Here is a 24,771-nt window from a genome sequence, read left to right on the forward strand (position 1 = left end):
ATTCTTTTAGACTGTGTCTTTATATTGGAGAGATAAGTCCATTGATGTTGTTATAAATTAGTGACCAATGAATGTTAGTTCCTTTTATTGTGTGCTTGTTTTCTGTTGTGAAGCTATCTATATCCTATGTTTTCTTGGGTTAGTTGATCTTATTGCATTGGATTATTCTTTCTAATATCTGTATAGGACAGAGACATTATTTAAATTAATGTGCCTAGACTCTATTTAAATTTAGTTTTGTCGTAGAATATTCTTGTTGTCTACATTTATGATGACTGAAAATTTTGCTGGGTATAATCTGGGTTGGCATCTGTGGTCTTTTAGTGTCTGCATGACATCTGCACAAGCCATTCTGGCTTTCATAGTCTTTATTGACAAATCTGGTATGATTAAGATAGGTCTACCTTTATATGTCACTTGGACATTTTTCCTTGGTACTTTTGCTATTTTTTTCTTTGTTCTGTAGATTTAGTGTTTTGATTATAATGTGGCAGGAGGAATTTCTTTTCTGCTCTAGTCTATTTGGTGTTCTATGAGCCCCTTGTATGCTTAATGGCATCTATTTCTTTAGGTTTGGGAAATTTTCTTCTATGATTTTCTTGAAAATATTTTCTGGACTTTGGACCCAGAATCTTCTTTTTCACCTATTCCTATTTTTATTAGGTTTCATCTTTTATGATGCCCTTGATTTCTTGGATGTTTTGTGTCAGGATGTTTTCTGTCCTAATGTTTTTCTTGAGAGAAGTATCGATTTTTTCAACTGTATCTTCAATGCCTGAAATTGCCTCTTCCTTTTCTTGTATTCTGTTTGGTGATGCTTACCTCTGTGGCTCCTAATCTCTTCTCTAAGTTTTCCATCTCCAGGGTTTTCTTGGTTTACATTATCTTTATTGATTCTGATTCTATTTTCAGGTCTTGGATGTTTTGAAATGTTTTATTCATTTCCTTCACCTGTTTGAGTGTTATTTCTAGTCTCATTGATGGCCACTATTTGTTTGGTTGTATTTTCTTGTATTTCTTTGAGAGATTTTTTTGTTTGTTTCCTCTTTATATGACTCTAATAACTGCATTATTATATATTTAAGGTCATTATTATTGTTTCAGCTGCATTATAATATCCATTCATTTTTTGTTTTGTTTTGTTTTTTTGTGATTCTGGTGGAGCCCTAATGTCCTGAGTTTTGTTGACTGTGTTCTTTAGCTGGACTTTAGACATATGCTTGTCTGTAGCCTTGGCTCTTTGTTCCTTGAACATGCACCTAAGACTGGATCCACCTGTCTCTGGTGTCTGGAGTAGTCTTCAGGATGAGGAGAGAGGTCCAGTGGAACATGAATGGGTGCTGGCATTACAGATGCAGCCATAGTGGGGCAATGGACATTGGGCATTGGAACTCCTCAATTGTGCTAATTTTTATACAGTGAAATTGTTCTAATATAAAAACTTCAACTAAAGAAAAAGTAATATGTCTGTGTGCTATTGCTGCCTTCAAAAATTGTCACATATTGGTGTCCTGAAAGCCTTTGGTATGGGTCTCACTGGGCTATATCCAAAATACCCAGGAAATTTCCTGTATCTCTTAGGAATTATCCATTTCATTTCACATTAGACTGTGGGCATTGTTCAGGTGACTTGATAGTACTCTAATCATTTTCCTTGATGGCTGTTAGCTTTGTGACACTCTTAAATCCAAAAGTTGCCTGCGAATTCTTGACTGACCACACATCACAGAAGCATCTAATGAACTAAATATTTCTTACACTGACATATCTATACACAGTATTTTTTACTTTATTTCTTCTTCTTCATTTTTTTATTTGGAGATTTTTTTTAATTCTTTATTAATTACACTTTATTCACTTTGTATTCCCTTTGTTGTTCCCTCCATCCTGCCATCTCAATCCCTTCCTTCCTCTACCCTTTGCATGCATGCCCCTACCCAAGTCCACTGATAGGGGAGGTCTTCTTTTCCTTCCTTCTGATCCTAGTCAATTAGGTCTCATCAGGAGTGGCTGTATTGTCTTCTTCTGTGGCCTGGTAATGCTGCGTCCCCCTGAGGGGGAGGTGATTAAAGAGCAGGCCAATCAGTTCATGTCAGAGACAGTCCCTGTTCCTATGGCAATGGAACCCACTTGGATACTGAACTGCCATGTGCTACATCTGTACAGGGGTCTTAGGTTATCTCCATGCATGGTCCCTGGATGGAGTGTCAGTCTCAGGAAAGACCCCTATGCTCAGATTTTTTTGGTTCTGTTGCTCTCCTTGTTGAGTTCCTGTCCTCTCCAGATCTTATTGTTTCCCACTTCTTTCCTAAGATTCCCTGCACTCTGCCCAAAGGTTGCCCATAAGTCTCAGCATCTGCATTCATAGTCTATAAGTGAGAGCCTTTCAGAGGTCCTCTGTGTCAGGCTCCTGACTTGTTCCCTCTTTTCTCCTTCTTCTGATGTCCATCCTCTTTTCCCTGAGTGAGCTATCCCAGAAGCAGAAAGATGCACACGGTATATATTCACTCATATAGACATATAATATAGCATAAACCTACTAAAATCTGCATACCCAAAGAAACTAATCAAGAGAAGGGCTCTTGCTAAAATGCTCAATCCCTATCTATTTCTTCTTTTATGGACTCACATGACTAGATTTAGTGAGATGCTAAATGAGTCAGAATAAATTCTTCTTGTAAGAGTTAACTTATTAACATGTAATTCTATCTGCAAGCTTGATTCCTTTAGGTATTTCAAGAAACATTCATGAAACCATAAGATGTTGACATGACTATATTTTTATTTTTTTCATCAGAAAGGGGGCATCCTCCTCTCTTACCAACTGAACCCTACCTATCAAGTATCATCAGGACTGCCAGAATCCTCTCCTTCTGTGGCCTGGCATGGTCACTCTGACAGGGAAAATGATAAAAGTATAGTCCATTGCAGATATAGTCACTGCTTCCCTTAGTAGGGGACCCGCAATGAGACTGAGTTACTTGTAAGCTACATCTAAGCAGAGGGATAAAGTTCTCCCCATACATGGACCTTGGTTGCTGCATCATTCTCTGCAAAACCCCCTGAACTCAAATTTTTTAGTTCTGTGAGTCTTTTTGGAGCTCCTTTACCCTCTGCATCTTTCTACCCCCTCATTCTTCATTAGGACTGTCTGTACTATACCAAAAGTTTGACTGTGAGTCTTTGCATCTGCTTTGATCCCCTGCTGTGTGGAATCTTTCAGAGGTGATCTAAGATAGGTTCTCATCCTGTTCTTTCTCTTCAACCACTTCTGGTGTCTATTCTATTTGCTCTTCTGAATGAGAATTAAGCATCCTTCCCAGGGTCCCCCATGTTCTTTAGCTTCTTTAGGTCTATGGATTATAGTTAGATATCCTGTATTATATGGCTAATATCTGCTTATAAGTGAACATATATCATGCTGGTCTTTCTATCTCTGGGTTACATCACTCAGGATGATCTTTTCTAGTTCCATCCATTTCATTTGCTTGCAAATGTCAAGATTTCCTTATTTTTAATTACCAAGCAGTATTCCATAGTGTAAATGTACCACAATTTCTGTATTCATTCTTCGGTTGAGGGATATCTGGATTGTTACCATATTCTGGCTTTTAGGAGTAAAGCTGCTATGAACATGGTTGAGCAATGGTCCTTGTTGTATGGTGGAAAATCTTTCAGGTATTTGACAACAGTGGTATAGCTGTGTCACGAGATAGAGCTATTTCCAGTATTCTCAACAAAGGACTGATTTCCAAAGTGGTTGTGCAAGTTTGCACTCCCACCAGCAATGAAGGAGTGTTTTGCTTTCTCCACATGCTTGCCAGAATGTGCTGTCACTTGAATTTTTGATCTTAGCAATTCTGACCGGTGTATGAAGAAATCTGAGAGTCCTTTGGTTTTGCATTTCCCTGATGACTAAGGACATCCAGGGTTTCCTATCAGTGGAGTGGAAGAGAGGCATGGGAGGAGATGAGGGAGGGAGAATGGGATTGGGAAGGAAGGAAGGAGGGGTTACAGCTGGGATACAAAGTGAATAAACTGTAATTCATATAAAATATAAAAATTTAAATTAAAAAATTCAATGTAAAACCAGACACACTAAATCTATTAGAAGAAAAAGAACGAAAAAGGCTTGAACTAATTGGCACAGGAAGCAAATCCTGGAACAAAAGACCAACAGCTCAGCTTCTAAGGTCAAGAATAAGTGGGACCTTATGAAACTGAAAATCTTCTGTACTGGAAAGGACACTGTAAAACAAAACAAAATGACAACTTACAAACTTGGAAAAGATTTTTACCAACCCTACATCTGAAAAAGGGCTAATCTCCAAAATATATAAAGAACTAAAGTAATCAAACACCCAAAATCCAGATAATCCAGTTAAATTCATTATGGTACAGAAGTAAAGAAGGGAACTTTTTGTTTAAACAAAAAGTTTGTTTGTTTCTGTGAGCATGAAATGTCCTTCCTCATCTCTTTTTTATTAATTTTGGTTGAAAGTCTTTTTTATTAAATATTAGAATAGCTGCTCCAGTTTGGTTTTTGTGTCCATTGCTTGGTAAACCTTTTTTCCAACCCTTTATTCTTAAGTAATATCTATCTCTGTGGCTGAGGTGTGTTTCTTGAATGCAGCAGAATGATGGATCTGATTTGTGCATCCATTCTGATAGTCTGGATCTTTTTGTTGTTGTTGATAGTTATCTTTTTAATGTAAAAACAAAACAGAAAACTTTCTTTGCATTTGACATCGAGTGACAATAGCATATGTATTCAATTGATGGCCATGTTCATATTTTGGGGTATGCACTCCCAAACCATTTTGCCACAAAGGACTCGGGAGTTCAGAGAACCTTGTGCAAAAGTAATCACTCTAGCACAGGCCAGTCCTCTGGGTGAGTCTACCTGCAGTCAGCACCAACAGTTGCTCTATAATTAAGCAGGACTCAGCAGGGTCCTAGCAGCCTTTATGCTTTCACTGCAGTTTCTTATAAGATACCACAGGAAGTTCCCTGTGTTCAAATTTTCTGGTTCTGTTGCTCTCCTTGTGGAGCCCCTGTCCTCTCCAGCTCTTACTATTTCCAAGTTCTTACATAAAATTCCCTTCCCTCTGCCCAACAGTTGCCCATCAGGCTCAGCATCTGCATTGATAGTCTGTAGGGCAGAGGAACTTCCCAGAGACTCATACTCCAACCAAAGACTATTCATAGAGATAACCCAGAACCCCTGCACAGATGTAGCCCAGGGCAGTTCAGAGTCCAATTGGGTTACATAGTAATGTGAAGAGGGACTGCCTCTGACATAATCTGATTGGCCTGCTCTTTGATCACCTCCCCCTGGGGGGGAGCAGCCTTACGAGGCCATAGTAGAGGACAATGCAGCCCCCTTTTTTTTTTTTCAATGCAGTTTATTCAGGAACATTGAACAATCCTCGGACCCCAGGGATAGCCAGCCCACAGCTTAAATAGCCTCTGGGTAGCCAACCCAGGCGTGCCATGGGGGCAATGCAGATAGGTCCACATACATGGAAGCAAGCCAGATCCTCGGCCTTAGCCAAATGTGGAGTTGTTCGTGACATAGAGCACTCACCATCGGGAAGGTGGAAGGCGGAAACCAGCTCCATCTTTAAGGCATAGCATTCCGCAGCTCTCTACAGTTCCCCCTTTTTGTTTTAGATGCATCAGGCAAGAGTAGAGGTCTGATCTCTGATATTAGAAATAAATTGGGACTTTGTACAGATGTTCATTTAGGTGTCATCCACCCAAAGAGCATCAGACCCGTCTGATACCTTTTTCTCAGAAGCGGGACCTGGGGCATCAACCCGCATGCAATCAGACATGCTCTTCTCTGGGTCCAAAGCGGCTGACCCTGAGTGCAGTGCTTAGCCTCGCATCCTGAGCGTATCATTTTAGCTTTTTATGTTATCCAACCATGCTTGGGGAGAGTGTCCTGCTTCAATGGCTGTAAAGGCCTGAATGATCATGGCTGCATCACACTGTTGTGAGACTCTAATCTTGCATCTATACCACATCAAACCAAGGAGACCAACACCAGAAGGCCTGCTAACACTCCCATGCCCGCCCATTCCTTCAGATGATTCATGGCTGCAGCAATCCATGTTGATAATCCTGTGGCTAGTCCTGCGTCCACTCCGGTAGAATTTACTGTGACAATGGCCACTCTCAGCTGCTCCATCGTAGTATCGAATTCTCCAGTCCAATTACCTAAAATATAGCTCGACAATTGTTTAGACAGATTTGCAGCACAGGAAAAATTCTCATGTTGTATGCTAGTGACACAAAGTCCAGCATACTTTCATTGACAGCCAGGTTGAGCGATTTGCCATAGGGTATCAATTTGCTCCTGCAAGAGGTCAATCCTCTGATTGAACACCATCAAGCTTCCTTTTAGTTGAGCATTAATTCCTTTATGTACAACTAAGGCATGAGCCACTTTTGATGTGAACTGACAGACTAAGATCAGAAAGGAGAGGAGAACCTCCCCTATCAGTGGACTTGGGGAGTGGCATGCATGCAGAGGGAGGAGGGAGGGTGGGATTGGGAGGGGAGGAGGGAGTGGCTTATGGGGGGATGCAGAATGAATAAAGTGTAATTGATGAAAAATGAAAAAAAAAAAAGATACCACAGGAAGCTGAGTGTGGCCCGGCCTCCTCATTGTCACTAGCTATTCTTCATTCTTCTCTGATGATTGCCACCACACAGGTGGTATTCTACATGCTTATATGCCCTTTGCGTTCTGCAACATAATGCAGAGCTTTCCGTTGGTCTAACCGGAGACAGTGTTGAGCATTCAAAAGAAGAAAGGCCTTTTCATTGGAGAGTTGAATACATTGATGTTGACAGAGGTTACTGACCAGTGACTGTTATTTCCTTTTATTTTGTTGTTGGTTTTGGTAGCTGTTTGTGCACTTGTCTACTTTTTTCTTTTTTTCTATAGTTATTTATATCTACTGTATTTTGGGGTGTAGTTAATATTAATATCTTCTGTAGGGCTGGGATTTTGCACAGATATTCATTAAATTTGCTTCTGTCTTGAAATTTCTTGTTGTCTCTATCTATGGAGAATGAAATTTTGCTATGTATAGTAGTCTGGACTGGCATCTCTGGTGTCTTAGGGTTTACAAGACATCTGCCCAGGCCCATCTAGATTGAATGGTCTTTGCTGAGAAATCAGGTGCAATTCTAATAAGTTTGCCTTTATATGTTACTTGGCCTTTTGTCCTTGCAGCTTTTAATATATTTTCTTTGTTCTGTACAATTAGTGTTTCGATCATTGTATGGTGGAGGGTGCTCTTTTCTGGTCTAATTTATTTGGTGTTCTGTAGGTCTTTTGTATGCTTATAGGTATCTCTATCTTGAGATTTGCAAAATTTTCTTCTATAATTTTGTTGAAAATATTTTCCTAGCTTGGACCCGGGAATCTTTTCTTTCTTCTACTTCCATTATTCTTAGGTTTTGTCTTTTCATGATGTCCTTAATTTTTGGATGTTTTGAAGCAGGTGTTTTTGTTTGTTTGTTTGTTTTTTGTTTTTTTATTATTTAACATTTTCTTTGTGAAAAGCAAGGATTTCTTCCATTGTGTCTTCTATGCCTGAAATTCTTTCCACCCCCTTTTTTTTCTGTTTTCAATCTCTATAGCTACTGTTCTCTTACCCAACTTCTCCATCTCCAGGATTTTCTTAGTTTATGCTTTGATTTTTGTTTTTATTTCCATCTTCAAATCTTAAAGCATTTTACTGATTTCTTTCATCTGTTTGTTTGTATTTTCCTGCATTTCTTTAAATGACTTGTTCATTTTTCTTGTGTTTCAGTTGTGTTAGGGTATCTGGGGCTGCTTTCCATGGGATAACTGGGTTCTGGAGATGCCATATTGCCCTGGCTTTTGTTCATTGTATTTTCACATTGGCCTTGAGTCATCTGGTTGTCTCTTTCTTTACTGGTAGTTCCTGGTGCCAACTGAAGTTGAAAGATGGCAGGAAAGAACCCTAGGCAGGACCCTGCTTGGATTAGTGGGTGTGGTCTTGGACTGGCAGTCAGTTCCTAGGGAACTTCCCATGTCTCTTCTCAGATGTATGATCCTGGGGACCAGATGGACTCCTCAGGAGCCCAGGACCCTCCTCTTGGCAGGGGAAGTCGTCGGTCAGCAGTACTGCTGCTGGTTTTCTTGTTCTGTGCACAATAGTCTCCAGCCATCCAAACACTGTGCTCAGACACAGTGTTAGCTGAGTGCAATCAATTTGGAGATTCTGTGAGCTCAGAGGTCTGGTTGGTCTCATTAGGAAGATGGATTAATCTTTGGAATGACAGCTGAGATTGTTCTGTAGATCCTGAGCATTAGCAGGCCCCCAGTACCCACCAGAATGTATTCAAGGGACAGTGAGAGTAGGCATGTGGCTAGGAGCTGAGATGGAGGAAGCCTGAAAACTTTTCCTGGGTTGGACCTGCTCATTTCTCTCACAGTGTGCTCTGTCTCACCTGGAAAACAAAGAAGATGGTGTTCAAGGTTCAATACACAGCATGTCAGTTGCTCTGCTTTTACCATTATCCTGTTGTTCAGGTACTGACTGTGAGTGATCAATGCTGCCAAATTGTCTTTCAGAGACAAGTTTTTTGTATGGTTCTTTTATTTGGCTTTTTTTTTTTTTGTCTTTTACTTCTTAGTTTGCTCTGTTTTTGTATTTTAAATTTTGTATTTTGTCTTATTCTGTATGGTACAGTGATTTCCAAATCCTGGATCCTCTTCTTCCTCAGTTTTCCAATAGTGGAGAATATATCCTGAGCAAGTTATCTTTTAATTCCCTGTCTATCCCTTGCCCCATTTTTCACATTTTACAAAAGTGCTTCTTTTTGCAGTTATTCTTATGTAGTTGCACCTACATTGACAGGGATGGCACATTACCGAATTGTTTACATGTCTTGGGTTACCATTCAGTAGGTGTGAACAAAGTTGAACTTTAAACCTTGGCATCGTTCATGGTTTTATTAAGTTGATAGTTACAGTAGATTTTGATGTGTAATAATGTATAAAAATCCCCATATCTAAAGACTGTAGATATAACCCTACCCAGCCAATAATTTTGAATCCTACCAGTATCAAATCTAGCCTAACAAAAGAAAGTTATGTACTCTATAATGACATTGTTCAGAAATTTAAAAAGACATACATAGCACCTATAACAGTAGTGTTATTAGAATATAATGCAACTTCTTCCTTCGCATATGTGACAAAATTGTAAGATGTGACATATTTTGTGAAGTTCATGCTTTGGTGTAAAATATCCCTCAAATCACTTATCCTTAGGTATTTCCCATCCCAATTAACAACAAATTCAAGTTTCATGTTGCCCATGCAGAAATCATGTTACCTGAATTGATTGAAATCAATCTTATTGAATTAATCAATTTAAACACTACAGTATATGTATAATGAAGGATTATTTAATTCACAATATACGGTGTCAAATCAATTTTAAGTCTAATTTTTTAGTCTGTTTAAATTGAAGATTCATACTGCAAACTTTCTGGTAGTTCTTGTTTTTGATAGTCTATGAGAAAATTAGCATATGGGCACATGCAAACATGGAGAAACGCACCACACACACACACACACACACACACACAAACATGCGCACGCACGTGCTTCAAACAGAAACATACAGAAAAACACCACAAACCTGACACACACGTACACAGCTCATTATCATTTGATATGTGAAGATGGTTTTATTAGAGATTTTCAGCCATTTATTTTTATACTTGATTTCTTATACCAAAACTTGAATAGTCTGGGAATTCTCTTGATTCAATCTTTAAATAACTAAATGCTTCCCTCCACTTCACTTTTCTGTCTTTGTTTCACGTCAATACCTTCATTTCTCATCTCATCGCAACAGGTTCTCATGTAATATTTCTGCTTATTTCATTGATTATTTTTTTTCTATCTAACATAGCTTTAGTGAAATTGTTAGTTGCACTGTAGATCCACTCACTCACAGTAGCGTTTCATCTCACTCAAGGAAAACAGTCAAATCCTTGGTATAAACTGTGTAGTTAATGCTCGAAAAATAATCTATTATTGCCCTCTCCATGACAACATAAACCACCCTAACTCTAACATCTAGCCTCTCCTCTGTTCTTAGAATACTAAAGACATTGGTATTTTGGGTGTTGCTAGAACTTTATTCGCTCAACTACCAGTTATTACATTTTGTATACAAGAGTCTTATCAACTACGAATGAATTCTACATTACCAAAAATGTTAAACAATTCCATGATAATAGCAACTTAGCACTTACAGCTATAATAGCTATTCATTGCCTCATTTTCAAGATCATAAACTAAGAAAAGAATATATATATATATATATACACATGATATTTCTCATATCATTATAAAATTCTAGAAGTAGGCTTTGTAAGGAGTCTATGTTGAAACAAGGTATTTCAGAATTAAGCCATTACACTTAAAACTTATTGATTTGGGCACAACCTCGTTTTATACTTAAAATTCATTGTGAACATCAGCCATCAGAAACTGTTCAAGCAAAATTCAGAAATACTTTTAGCCAAATGTTATTTGGTTTGATTAGTAGTATACAATAAAAATAAATCAATAATGTTAAGAAAAAAACAGAAAGATAGAAATTTGGAAGTATGCACCATTATGGTAGCATACATGTTAGAGAGAAATCCGATTATTAGGTGTTAGAGGAAGGCCCCGTTTCAAATAAAACAGAATGTACATACCTAGATGCATAATTATTATGGATAGAAATATTAAAATATAGAAATAATAGCTAGCAGAAAAGGCATTTTTTCTAAAGACCACAAAGAAAATATGTTAAAATTGGGACTTTCACATGATCAAAACTTATCCAAAAACTTTGGAATTTTTGCTTCTAAAGGTTTCTACCGTTTCACTGTATCTGAATCTGCACCCAATGGAACATCTATAGGAAAAATTATGGCATACGATGATGACATAGGAGAGAATGCAGAAATGGACTATAGCATCGAAGAGGATGATTCACAAACATTTGACATCATCACTGACAATAAGACCCAAGAAGGGATAGTTATACTAAAAAAGGTACATGCAATTATATCATTAGTGTTGAAAATAGTGCAAAAGGTAATCAAATACATATAATTATGTAAGGTTGTTGCCTATGTTTTGTGTCACTAATAACTGAACTGGGATAATGATTTGTACCTTGGGACTACATTAATTTAGAAATGGTGATGTGGACCTTTAAAGGACTTTATATTTTACATGTTTACATTTAAGAGTATTTCAAATGAAGAATATTTTAAATGAAAAGTACCTTAGCTAATAAGAAAACAACTCCCGATATCCTAAAATATTTAAGCCAATAAATGTATAATTCTATTTCTAAGTTAAACTATGGTTATTTCAAAGAAGCTTGTAGTAGTGATATAAGCAAATTTTAATTTTGATGCCTGATTAATGATTATAGAAAATGAATTTGGATATATTAAAATGAAATCCAGAAGAAAATAATTGAGATCTGAAAAGTTAATGTTTTTTTTTTTTTGAAGTGAAACCTTGGTTCACTGAAATTATTTCTTCTGAACATACTGTATTTATTTGTAGAACATTAACTTCGAGCAGCAGAACCACTATGGCATTAGAGCCAAAGTAAAAAACTGCCATGTCGATGAAGAGCTTGCACCTTTCCATATTAACCCCTCCACAACATACATTAAAGTCCAAGTGGAAGATGAGGACGAACCTCCCTTTTTCCTCTTACCGTATTACATATTTGAAATTTCTGAAGAAAATCCATATGGAACAATTGTAGGGACAGTCTCTGCCATGGACCCAGATCGAAGGCAATCTCCTATACGGTAGGTCTGTAGATTTACTTACATTAGCATAGTGCTCACAAATGCTCAACTAGATATGCCAGGTTGGGTTGGTATGGGGGAATACCCTTTTCTGAGTAGAAGGGTAGGGGGGAACGGGGAAAGTAAGAGGGTGGGAATGGAAGGAGAGGAGGGAGGGGCTGCATTCAGGATAGAAATAAACAAATAAATAAATAAACCAGAAATAAATTAATAAATTTAATTAATAAAATAAGTTTTTTTCCCCTAAAATAAAGACAGAATGCGTTAGAATGAAATAATGTTCCTTGGAAATACAAAACAAGACTTTTGTAAACTATTTCTCTCGATGTGTAACTTAATAGACTCGTAAGAATGAAATAAGTAAGTTTAAATAGCTTCTGTGTTGTTCAAAATGCATTGGAAAAGTCAAGGGTCAAGGCAAAAAAAAAAAAATGTAAGAATAGGCAATCCTCACCTAAACTTCAGTGCAGATACACTTGTGATTGCGTGTGTGTGCATGTGTCCGTGCACACGGATGTGTGTTTTGTGTATGTGTGTGTAGGTCAGACAACACCAGGTGTCTGTCCTGCTTCACTGTTTTCTGTCTGATCCCTACGAGACAGAGTCTTCACTGAACATGGACTAGGCTGGCAGTCCGCAGGCATTGTAGGTACTCTCAGACCCGCAGTACTGACATTACATTCTCACAAGACGACAAATTGAATTTTCACGTGGTCCTTATGAAGGAACAGTAAGTGCTTTTACCCGCTAGGCCATCTTCCCATCTCTGCTTTCCACTGAAGTTTACAATATTTTATTGTTTTTGACCTGTCTGCTGGTGTGTCTATTGATACTGTCACTGTTCAGCTCATGTTTAGGCAGCCATGTTTATGAAACTTCGCGGCTCTATCTGCTGACATTACTAGAAAATACAATCTCACAAAAAATCTCTCTATTCCTTGATCTCCTATAATTTTTCTGCTGCTCTTAGCAATATTCCATTATCAGTAGGTGTGGGAATGATTTGTAGCTGTGCATTGGGGCTGGTTCCACAGCTGTGTGATTTGATTGCTAAGGGTTCAGTAGTGGAACCCATAACTTAGTAGTAACCAAACCAACCGCTTTCTAATTATACCTAAGATACACTCAATAGGAGGATAATGGTGTCTGACCCTAGGAGCCTAGCTAACATCTCAGCACCTGTGAAGTCATAATACTTGGAGGACAGCCTACAACAAACAATTTGCTAAATCAGTGTAATTCCTATACCGGTTTTTATTTCTAATTTAATTTTCTTATGGGATCTGCATCAATTTATTTGATCTTGATATTTCTTTCTAATAGTTGGTAGATGCTTACTGATTTATGAAAAATCATCATTTCTTATCAGGCTTATAATGGGTATTATTTGGAATAGTGCTTTACAAAAACAGGATTATATGTTAAATACAACCATTAAATGACTGCTTAATTTTGCCAGAAAATTTATTAAACCAAAATGCACACACATGTATATATTTATATAAGTAAAATGCTTCTAAATAATTCCCGTTGAATAAATTTAAAATTGAATCCTAGCCTAAAGTACTATTCTCTAGAAGTCATATTTTAAATGTCTTTTGGACACCACGCCTCAAATTAGGATATGTTTAGAAACATTTCAACCCAGGTTTAAAATATGCTCATTCCTCCCACATTAATATAGCAAATGTCAGATATGTTTGTGAAGTCTTCAAGAAAGTGTTTGTATAAGAAGCCATGTAAGCTCCAGGTTTTACTCTAATTGTTTTTAATTTTAATTTTTTTACATTAATTACATTTTATTCTTTTTGTATTCCAGATGTAGCCCTTTCCCTCCTTCCCTCACATCCTCACCTTTCCCTCCCTCATCTCCTCCCTGCCTCTCTCTAAATGCACTGATAGGGGAAGTCCTTCTCCCCTTCCATCTGACCCTAGCTTATAGGTCTCATCAGGACTGTCCTCCTCTGTGGACATTTATTATTAATCATTCTCAACCAGATAAAACATATTGAGTGCCTCAAAGAATTATTTTTTTTCTTGTAGATTTGCAATCATTTCAGACTTTTCCATGAAAAAAATTGTAACCCAGATACTTTCCAAGAAAATTAATCAAATTTATCATCAATATGTTTAACCCAAATGAAATTATTTCTAATATTTGACGTTTATTTTCCAAAATAATTAAGTGTTATTGGGTCAACTTTTGCCAACCTGTGCAGATCCATGTCTGTGAGACCTGGGATCTGAGGATGTGAAAGAATGGTGCAGAACACAGTCTGATGCTATACAAAGGTTTCAGTGCACTTTTTTTTTTCCCGAAGATATAATATCCAATTTTATTTTAGGTAAAGTTCAAGTTACAGAATCTGCAGAATGTTTGCTAAAAATCTAGATATCTGGGTCCTCGTAACCAGGAAACTACTACAGAATTATAAGATTCAGTAAGGACAAATTATATATACACATCTAGAATTGTGCTCTTCAGTATTCAGTATTGGTCAATGGACCAATTGCCATTTAAAGAGAAATATCTCTACTTTTGTTAAAATCATTTTTTTACTCCAAAGCTCTTATAAATAGAATCTTTCCCAGAATCATTTCCTCTACAAATTATTGCTTACGGTACAATGAATTAGCTATAAATAAATCTAAGTCTTGTAGGGGGGACTATATTGCTGTTCCTATAAAGTAGAGCATTGAGGCTATGCTACAAACGCTAATGTAAAATTAAATAAGTGTGTATTAAAGCTCTTTAAAATATTTGAGAAGTATGACATATCAAGTATACAATCAAATGGAGTATTGGTTTTTTCTTCTTCAAGTAGTATTCATGTGGGAGGATTCACAAATTCTCAATACCTAGATTAGAGTCTCACAACAGTGTGATGCAGCCATGATCATTCAGGCCTTTACAGCCATTGAAGCAGGACACTCTCCCCAAGCATGGTTGGATACCATAAAAAGCTAAAATGTTATGCTCAGGATGCAAGGCTAAGCACTGCACTCAGGGTCAGCCGCTTTGGACCCAGAGAGCATGTCTGATTGCATGCGGGTTGATACCCCAGGTCCCGCCTCTGAGAAAAAGGTATCGGACGGGTCTGATGCTCTTTGGGTGGATGACACCTAAATGAACATCGGTACAAAGTCCCAATTTATTTCTAATATCAGAGATCAGACCTCTACTCTTGCCTGATGCGTCTAAAACAAAAAGGGGGAACTGTAGAGAGCTGCGGAATGCTGTGCCTTAAAGATGGAGCTGGTTTCCGCCTTCCACCTTCCCGATGGTGAGTGCTCTCTGTCAGGAACAATTCCACATTTGGCTAAGGCTGAGGATCTGGCTTGCTTCCATGTAGGTGGACCTATCTGCATTGCCCACGTGGTACGCCTGGGTTGGCTACCCAGAGGCTATTTAAGCTGTGGGCTGGCTTTCCCCAGGGTCAGATGATTGTTCAATGTTCCTGAATAAACTGCATTGAAAAAAAAAAAAAAAATAGAAAAAAGGATTTGGAATAAGAGCCATCTGTGATCCTCATATTTGAATTTTGCATACAAATCTAACCCCTCAAAAGCTGTAACAGTTCTTTCTTTCAGGTTTATTTTATTCAACTTTGTCAATTATCATCTGTTTTTATACAAACTAGGTTGTAGCTATACATGTAAAAGCAGATACCTCCCTTGTTTTCTCTCCCCACTTGCTTAAAACTGTCTTTATAAAGAAGACTATTGAGAAATAGTTTATCTCCTTTCTTCCAACCCCAGGGCCAATGCTCTGATGCAATCCACAAGCTTTCCTCTAAATTGCTGCTTTGTTTTACAAATTGGTTACTTTACAAATTTGGAAGTAAGGCACAAACCTTCTGGGGAGGACTGAAAAATATAGACCTCCATACAATTTAAATCAAAACATTTTGGGTAGGGTCTAGGTATTGAGAATTTGTGAATCAGTGCACTTTTTCAAAAATAAATGTAACAAAGAAAACAATGATTCAAGGAAGGTTGTTTGAATAAGAAAATCATGAACATAAAGACATGTAAATAAGCATCAGCATGCATACATTAAATATAATCAGAGCAGCCCCTTCCCAGAAATTTCTCAAGACGTCAATTTAAAAACACGCACTATAGATTATATCTGGGGAAACTTGAAAGCAGATCCTTTTGCTGGATTGCGTTCTGTAGCTTTTATTTGACATTCAAATAGAATAAATATGTCTTACAAATTGAATGTAAACATTTAACACCGGAGGCATGATTTCATGACCAAGAACAATCCTGGGAACAAAATACAGCTGCAGTAAAAAGCCCTCTGCCTTTTGTCTTGGTGCCTGTCTTTGCCAGGGACCAGCCTCAGCCAATTGTGCGTCTTGAGATTGGGAGAAATAGATGGGTTCAAGAGAAAAATCACTTCACACACAGGGAGAGGTACAAACTAACGGATGACTCCTTTTAGGAGGCTGTTCTCCGGTGTCTGCTTTTTTGTTGTTTGTTTTGGTTTGGTTTGGTTTTGAGCAGAGTCAATTCCAGTCTTTTATTGTTAAATCATTTCCTTATATATTTTTTTTTCTATATGGTCAAAAACGTTTTCACACTTCCCAAGAATATTGGCTTTTTCCCAAAGACACAAAGATGAGAATAAACAGAATATAACCATCTGTACCCTACATATATGGTGCAGAGTGACTGTTCCCAAGAACTCAAAAACGGAATATACTATACAAACATGGTACAGTTATTACAGTGCAAGCAACAGGCATATGCAATCCTTTTCTCAGTGCTTTTCGCAGACAAACCCTCACATCATAGGTCATCTGGGGAAAATACTGCAGTTACAATAAATGGCATAAGAACAAGGAAGTGCTAAACAAACTAGACTGTTTTTATGTCTTAGCTGCTATTTGTAGCTGAGCAAGTTCTTTTTTTATTCTTTATTAATTACACTTTATTCACTTTATATCTCCCCCTGTGGTTCCCTCCCTCCTCCTGTCCCAATCCCTCCCTTCCTCCACCCTCTGCATGCATGTCCCTCCCCAAGTCCATAGGGGAGGTCTTCTTTTCCTTCCTTCTGATCCTAGTCAGTTAAGTCTCATCAGGAATGGCTGCATTGTATTCTATGGCCTGGTAATGCTGCTTCCCCCTCAGGGGGAGGTAATTAAAGAGCAGGCCAATCAGTTCATGTCAGAGGCAGTCCTTGTTTAGAAAGATGCACACGGTATATACTCAGTCATATAGACATATAATATAGGATAAATCTACTAAAATCTGTACACCTAAAGAAAATAATCAAGAGGGAGGACTCGTTAAAATGCTCAATTCCTACCCAGAAAGGCAAAGAGGATGGACCTCAGAAGAAGGAGAAAAGAGGAAACAAGTCAGGAGCCTGACACAAAGAATGGCTGAGCAAGTTCTTTCTGAGCTCTTTCTAAACTTCTTTTGTAAAAGGATTTGGGATCTTTCAGAGGGTCTCTAGCTGCTTCCTCATATACTAATTCTTAGTATAAATCTAGACACAGTTTTAGTTTCTCTAGGGTCTAATTCATTGTTGACTGCAGCACTCTGGGGTCTGAGTGTAGAAATTCAAACAATTCATGATATTGTTTGATATCAATGAGCTGACTAAGGTTTTTCAGGGAACAATTAGCACAAAGACTTCTATGGATTCAGTTTCTTGCTCAGGTATTTCAGGATTCACTGTCTTTACTGCCAAGAGGAATGCCTCCTCCACAGTGGTTGTTTTTGAGCCGTTTCCTTATTTTCCAGTCCCACTAGATGTCTTACCAGTTGCATTGACTAGGTTGAATTCAAGGAAAAAGATGGGAGTCGCAGTAAGAAACAAAGCAGGCAGACGCGTAGGGAAAGGCAGCGCCATATGTGGACTCATAATCCAGAGATGTTTCTCCTGGGTGAGCACGGAACTGTGTCAAGCAGCTGCTTCTGCCACCATATCAGACCCAACATCTCTTACAGTTAATCAAAGCATTGTTTACCATGAATCATTCCTTTGACTGGGTTCTGGCAGTATGCAATGAAAGTTTATTTTTACCAAATACTATAAAAATACTTGATTTAAACATTTACAGATAAACATATTTTCATACGTGATAAAAGTTATTGATTTAAATGTCCATGGTATAGAATAAAGACTTCCAGGATAGGACTGTACTAAGGAAAGTGCTTAGTCCTCAAGCAGAAACAATAGCAGGTTGACAGTCACACATTTCACTGATGACCTAGCTGTGCTTTCGTTTATATGGAACATACCTCTTGTAAGTACTTTCAACAAAGTCATTCAGCAGTTAAAATTCTCTCATGATTTAAGAGTAATGTATTTGCATTTATAGGACCTTAGTTTAATTAAAATATTTTTTCTTTCAAAAGTATTGATAATAATTTTAGAGATTATAATATAATTACATCACTTGCTGCTTCCCTTTGCTTTCTCCAAATCCTCCAATACAACCCTCCTCTTCTCTATCAAATTAAAGGGTCTTTCTTTTTTTTTTTTTCATTTTAGTTTCATGTCTTTTTTTTTGCTCATAAGTTTCTATTTTATGCATATTTTTAATATTTACAGATTATTCACTTTGTATTTTACATGTAGGCCCCTCCCTCCTTCCCTAGCAATCTCACCCTCCCTCATTCTTCTCCACCCATGCCTGTCCCAAGCCCACTGGTAGAGGAGGTCCTCCTCTCCTTCCTTCATTAAGGTCTCATCAGGACTCATCAGAACTGGCTGCATTGTCTTCCTCTGTGGCCTGGTAAGGCTGCTCCCACCTTCAGGGGAAGGTTATCAAAGAGCAGGCCAATCAGTTCATGTCAGAGACAGTTCCTGTTCCCATTACTAGGGAAACCACTTGGACACTGAACTGCCCTGGGCTACATCTGTGCAGGGGTTCTAGGTTATATCCATGCAGGGTCCTTGGTTGGAGTATCAGTCTCAGAAAAGTCCCCTGTGCCCAGTTTTTTTGGTTCTGTTGCTTTCTTTGTGGAGCTCCCATCCTCTTCATATCTGTTTTTAAACAGCATTTATTCTGAGCAAAATCTTTGATATGTGAATGTAGTTTATTAGAATTAATCAACATCATCTTAGCTATGTGAAGAATACACTTAATAATATGTCTTGAAGCTTTTAAAGTAGGTGGTCAAAATAGCTTTGCTATAAAATAATACAATCTGGATATTGTCTCTTTTTTTCTTTTGGTGCAGATATTCTCTCTCTGGAAGCAAAATGTTTGATATAAATGACAATGGAACAATCATTACAGTTAACAAGCTTGACAGGGAAGTCAGTGCATGGTACAACCTGAGTGTCACAGCTACAGAAACCAGTAAGTCTTCACTAACCAGCTACACACTTGATAACTGTATTTTGTGAATAATTACACAGTGTTGAAATTGGAATCTGATATATATATTTAATATATATATGTTATATTTATATATGGGTTATCTTATTATAAGTTAGCATCTTCTTAATGCAATTTAAAGTTCCCATAGAATTTACTACTAAATTCTGAGTTATTCTTATTTATTATGTTTGGCTTAATAAAAAAATAAAGGTTGAAGAAAACACTCAACATAATAAAAATTACCTTTATATATAAAATATATCTATTATGTAGCAATGTGTCATTGTGCTTTTTTCTCGGTTATATATTTATATTGACAAATAAAAATAAATGGTTGTTTCATAAACTTTAACTTATATTGTCTATGTTTATTTTTAAATGGTATGTTTAATGGAAAACTTATGTATATTCAAAAATCATATACTTTTAAAATGACAGTCATGATGTTACAGAATAGGTATTTACCACTAAATTCTCCATTTACGGGATGGAGTCTTGTCTCTGAATAACTACTCTGCAAACTGTTAAGACAGTGGAATTTTAGGGCTTTTGTTAATGTGTGTGGGCTTTTTGTTTTGTTTTGTTAGTTTAAGTTTTCTTTCTTTCTGCTCTTCTCTAGAGAGAGCAAGAGCAAGAGAGATTTCTTTCTCAATGAGAGGTTTCTTTCTCAAAGAATGAGAGAAGCTTTCTTTTTGTATAGTCTTGGCTGTCCTGGCATTCACTCTACAGACCATGCTGGCTTTGAACTCATGGGTATCTGCCTGCCTCTACAGCCCAAGTGCTGGGATTAGAGGCATGTGCCACCAACACCCAGGGTTTATTTTCTTCCAACCATAGTAGGATAGATAGTGAATAAATTTTGTACTAATATTTGGAAGCTGAAATAAATATCTTTTCCTCATCTTCTTTTTCGGATAAAATATTCTAACCAATTTTGTAAATTAGTGCCAAATCACATTTAACATAAACCTTATTTCATTCTAAATTTGTTGCAGAATATAGACAATTCCAAATGCCTTCATTGGTTGTCTGTATATCGCAGAAATGTAATTCGTTTGAAATTGTGCTCATAGCTTCTGCTTCAGACAGTCAGAGAGCAGGACTTTGTTCTTCCGTTTTTACTTTTGCAAATAGATGAAAGCATACCAGCTTGTTGCTCACTTATTGCCCTTTCAATTGTGAATCAATCATTTATGTGATCAACTATATTAATTAAAGCTAACGGTATCATATGAAAATTGCAAGATAATTCTTGTTATTTAGTCATTTAACACTGTAGCACAGTGACAGATTAAAACTGCATATAGGAATTTTTTTTTTTTTTTTTGTGGCAGACAGAAAAATGGCAAGGTTTACCATGTCAGATAAAATTAAGATGCTTACATTGGACACCAGAGTTTTTATCCATTTTGGGTTTCTGAGACTAAATTATTATACAACTCTGCAAAGCTATTGTGAAAAGAGATCAAGTTTATTCAAGAGAAAAATCAAAATAAAAGAGAATTCTCTGTGGAATGACATTCAGGTACTAATGATTGTAATTTGTCAAGGCTATAGAAATGAGTCCTTACCAGCATTTTTCACAGATGAGGAGAATAAAATAAATAATTTATCTTCTTACATTAGGTGCATTTCAAAATAAGTGATTAGAAAAAATCTTTATGTTCCATAAACAGTCTACTTTTGTTTTATTATTTGTTCGTTTTACGCGTTTATGGACATGTATAAGCATACACAAGGATAGATTGGGGCATATTTTGAGGTAAAAGAATAAGTTGGGTGGTTGACACTCTTTCTCTAGGATTTGAGTTCCAGGGAAAGAAGCCAGGCTTCAGATGTTGTGGCAGGACTATTTGTCTACCTAGCAATGATGCTGGCCCTACTGTCAGGATTTGTAGACTCAAATGCTTTAATTATTGAGATTTCACCTTACACCCATCAGAACATCAAAATGGTTAAGATCAAAAACTCAAGTGACAACACATGCTGGAGAGGTTGTGGAGAAAGGGGGACACTCCTCTACTGCTGGTGGGAATGTAAACTTGTACAACCACTCTGGAAAGCTATCTGGCGCTTTCTCAGACAACTAGGAATAACGCTTCCTCAAGATCCAGCCATACCACTCCTAGGCTTATATCCAAAAGAGGCTCAAGTACACAATAAGGACATTTGCTCAACCATGTTTGTAGCAGCCTTATTTGTAATAGCCAGAAGCTGGAAAGAGCCCAGATGCCCCTCAACTGAAGAATGGATGTAGAAATTGTGGTACATCTACATAATGGAGTATTACTCTGCAATGAAAATTAAGGAAATAATGAAATTTGCAGGTAAATGGGACCTGGAAAGGATCATCCTGAGTGAGCTATCCCAGAAGCAAAAACACACACATGGTATATACTCACTCATATTGACATATAACATAGGATAAACCTACTAAAATCTGTACATCTAAAAAAACTAATCAAGAGAGAGGACCCTGACTAAAATGCTCAATCCCCATCCCAAAAGGCAAAGAGGATTGACATCAGAAGAAGAAGAAAACAGGAAACAACCTAGAAACCTGCCACAGAGTGCCTCTGAAAGGCTGTGCCCTGCAGACTATCAAAGCAGACACTGAGATTTATGGCCACCTGTTGGGCAGAGTGCATGGAAACATATGTAAGAAGTAGGAAATAGTAAGATCTGGAGAGGACAGGAACCCCACAAGGAGAGCAACAGAGAGAGAAAAATTGAACACAGGAGTCTTTCCAGAGAGTCATACTCCAACCAAGTACCAGGCATGGAGATAACCTAGAACCCCTGCACAGATGTAGCCCATGGCAGTTTAGTGTCCAAGTGGGTTACATAGTAATAGGAAGAGAGACTGTCTCTGACATGAACTGATTGGCCTGCTCTAAATTATCTCCTCCTGAGGGGGGAAGCAACCGTACTAGGGCACAGAAGATGACAATGCAGCCACTCCTGATGTGATCTGATAGACTAAGATCAGAAGGAAGGACAGGAGGACCTCCCCTATCAGTGGATTTGGGGAGGGGCTTGCGTGAAGAAGGGGGAGAGAAGATGGTACCGAGAGGGGAGGTGGGAGGGGCTTATGGGGGATACAAAGTGAATAATGTGTAATTAATAAAATGAAATGAAATTAAAATAAATAATAATAATAACATAATAATAATAATAATAATAAAAGCAGGCTTGATTTTTTAATACCCTAAATAAATTAATTGGTTAATGTTTTTAATGAAAGGAATGCTGACACTGAAGAAAGTACTCCAATAAAATTACCTTTTTGTTGCTTTTCTTTTTTAATTTGAGGACCTGAGGAAGGTAACAGTAAATTTTAGCATTGTAAATTAGAATCAAAACATGAACACAATCTTTAATTTGCAAGAAAGCCACTTTTCTTTTTTTTTTTTTGTTTAGTTATTTTTATTTATTTATTTATTTATTTTTTTATTATTTTTATTTTTTTTATCAGTTACATTTTATTAACTCTGTATCCCAGCCGTGTCCTGATCCCTCATTTCCTCCCAGTCCCTCCCTCCCTCCCTCATCTCCACCATGCCCCTTTCCAAGTCCACTGATAGGGGGGAGCTCCTCCCCATTCATTTGATCCTGTTTTATCAGGTAACTTCAGGACTGGCTGCAAAGTCCTCCTCTGTGGACTAACAGGACTGCTCCTCCCTTCGGTGGTGGGGAGGCCAAAGAGCCAGTCATTGAGTTCCTGTTAGAAATAGTCCCTGTTCCCCTCACTTTGGGAAACCAATTGGTTACTGAGCTACCACAGGCTACATCTGAGTGGAGGTTCTAGGTTATATCCATACATGGTCCTTGGTTGAATGTCAGTCTCAGAAAAGACCCTATGTCCAGATATATTTGGTCCTTGTGGAGCTCCTATCCTTTCCCCATCAGACTAACTCCCCTTCTTTCTTATGATTTCCTGTCTACTGAGCGCATCTGAAAGACTCTAACTAGCAGTGTTTTCAAAGAAAGCCACTTTTCATATGATTATTTTCACATTTACATATTTATAAAATTTTGATATAAAGAATAATATACTTTGCCATCTCATAATGATATCATTATATATTCTGATCATGAGTAATAATGTAATATTTTATTATAAACACAGCATTAGCAATCAAACAAACCTCCATGCATAACCCTTACCTACAGTTTTCATTGAGCAAAAATTCAGGGTATTTAAAAAGAAAATGGCTTTAAGCATTCTATACAATTTACATGTATGTGTTCACATGTGTGAACATGCACACACACTATTCAGTGAATAGTACTGAATGAATTCATGCCTTAAATATTTCATAAACTTACATGAGAGAATATAAACAATTGTGTACATGTTGTGGGAACATAACCAAATGATGATAGTGACAAAAAAACGTGTGGGAATTATTTGAAGTCCTCCAGAAAAAATTATTTCAGCCATGGGGGTAGAGAAAATACTTAGTGGTTGGGATCACTGGCTGGTGTTGCAAGGGACTTAGATTCAAACACCAGAACTGACATGACAACTCAACACCTCTGTAAATCCAGCCCTAAAGGATCTGACACCCTCTTTTGGTCTATGTAAACCAGGCATATAAGTGGTGTACATACTTACATGAAGGAAAAATACACACATAACATGAAATAAGATGGAACCATCCCCTTGCCATTTTTCAGCTGTACTTTTCACACATTTCTTTATAAAATTTCTGTTTCAAAAATGGCTGCTGGTGTTGCTAATGCTTTAAAAACCATGTTTCCTTAGGTGTTTTTTGTTGTTGTTGTTGTTTTTAACTGGAGTCTCACAAAGAGATAGGCAGCTCTCAATGATAGTTAAAACTCTTTTACATAAAAATTCTAAACCTATACTGTTCCACAAAAGTTAAACATGTAGCCACTAAAATTTATGCTAGCATATTTAAATTTTAAGAGAATGGTGAACCACAATTATATACAATCCTAAACTCAAGTGAAATTGTCTTAATTCCATTTCATAAGGAACATTATTAGCAGAAAATATAAAATAATTTATCTAATATTTTTGAATTAATAAATTGTAATAATAATGATGTTATAGATTTCTTTTCTATGCTTTAAATTTAAATGCAAAGTAACTTCAGTGAATAGCTCAGTTATAGAATGTAAGCTGTTCTTGTTGTATAGCTCTTAGAATGAAATAATAATTCCTAAGCATGTATCCTTAATTACTCACCATTCGGAAACTGTCTTGCCATTCAAATTCATGTGTCATTAAAAATGTTAGGATTAGCCATATTAATTTGATATAGCGAGGTTTCAAGAGATGAGTACAATATCAATTATGTTTTTTTTCAAAGAACATAGCATTGGAAAAATTACATCTTAAAAATGTTTCCAAATTATTATGAAAACTTAAAGCATAAGATATTAATGTTGCAGCTATAATGTTATATCATAAGCAAAGAGAAAAAGATAAAAAAAACTTCAAAAATAATAGGAATTGAAAACAAGAAAATGTTTTCAAGGGAAAACATTCATAAGGGAAATGAAGGAAAAG

General features: G+C 37.1%; 1 protein-coding gene across 5 annotated transcripts in view; it reads left to right on the top strand.

The window, feature by feature from the left end:
- The window catches only part of Cdh19 (cadherin 19), a 92,702-nt gene that overhangs the window by 46,499 nt on the left and 21,432 nt on the right, over positions 1-24,771 (top strand). For all 5 annotated transcript variants that reach the window (XM_060371466.1, XM_060371467.1, XM_060371468.1 and 2 more), the window contains 3 exons: positions 10,923-11,107; positions 11,633-11,886; positions 19,090-19,211. In XM_060371466.1, coding sequence (XP_060227449.1) covers positions 10,923-11,107; positions 11,633-11,886; positions 19,090-19,211 — 561 coding nt within the window. The remainder of the gene's footprint in view (positions 1-10,922; positions 11,108-11,632; positions 11,887-19,089; positions 19,212-24,771) is intronic.

Source organism: Meriones unguiculatus, chromosome 18 (assembly GCF_030254825.1).
Source record: "Meriones unguiculatus strain TT.TT164.6M chromosome 18, Bangor_MerUng_6.1, whole genome shotgun sequence".
NCBI lineage: Eukaryota > Metazoa > Chordata > Mammalia > Rodentia > Muridae > Meriones > Meriones unguiculatus.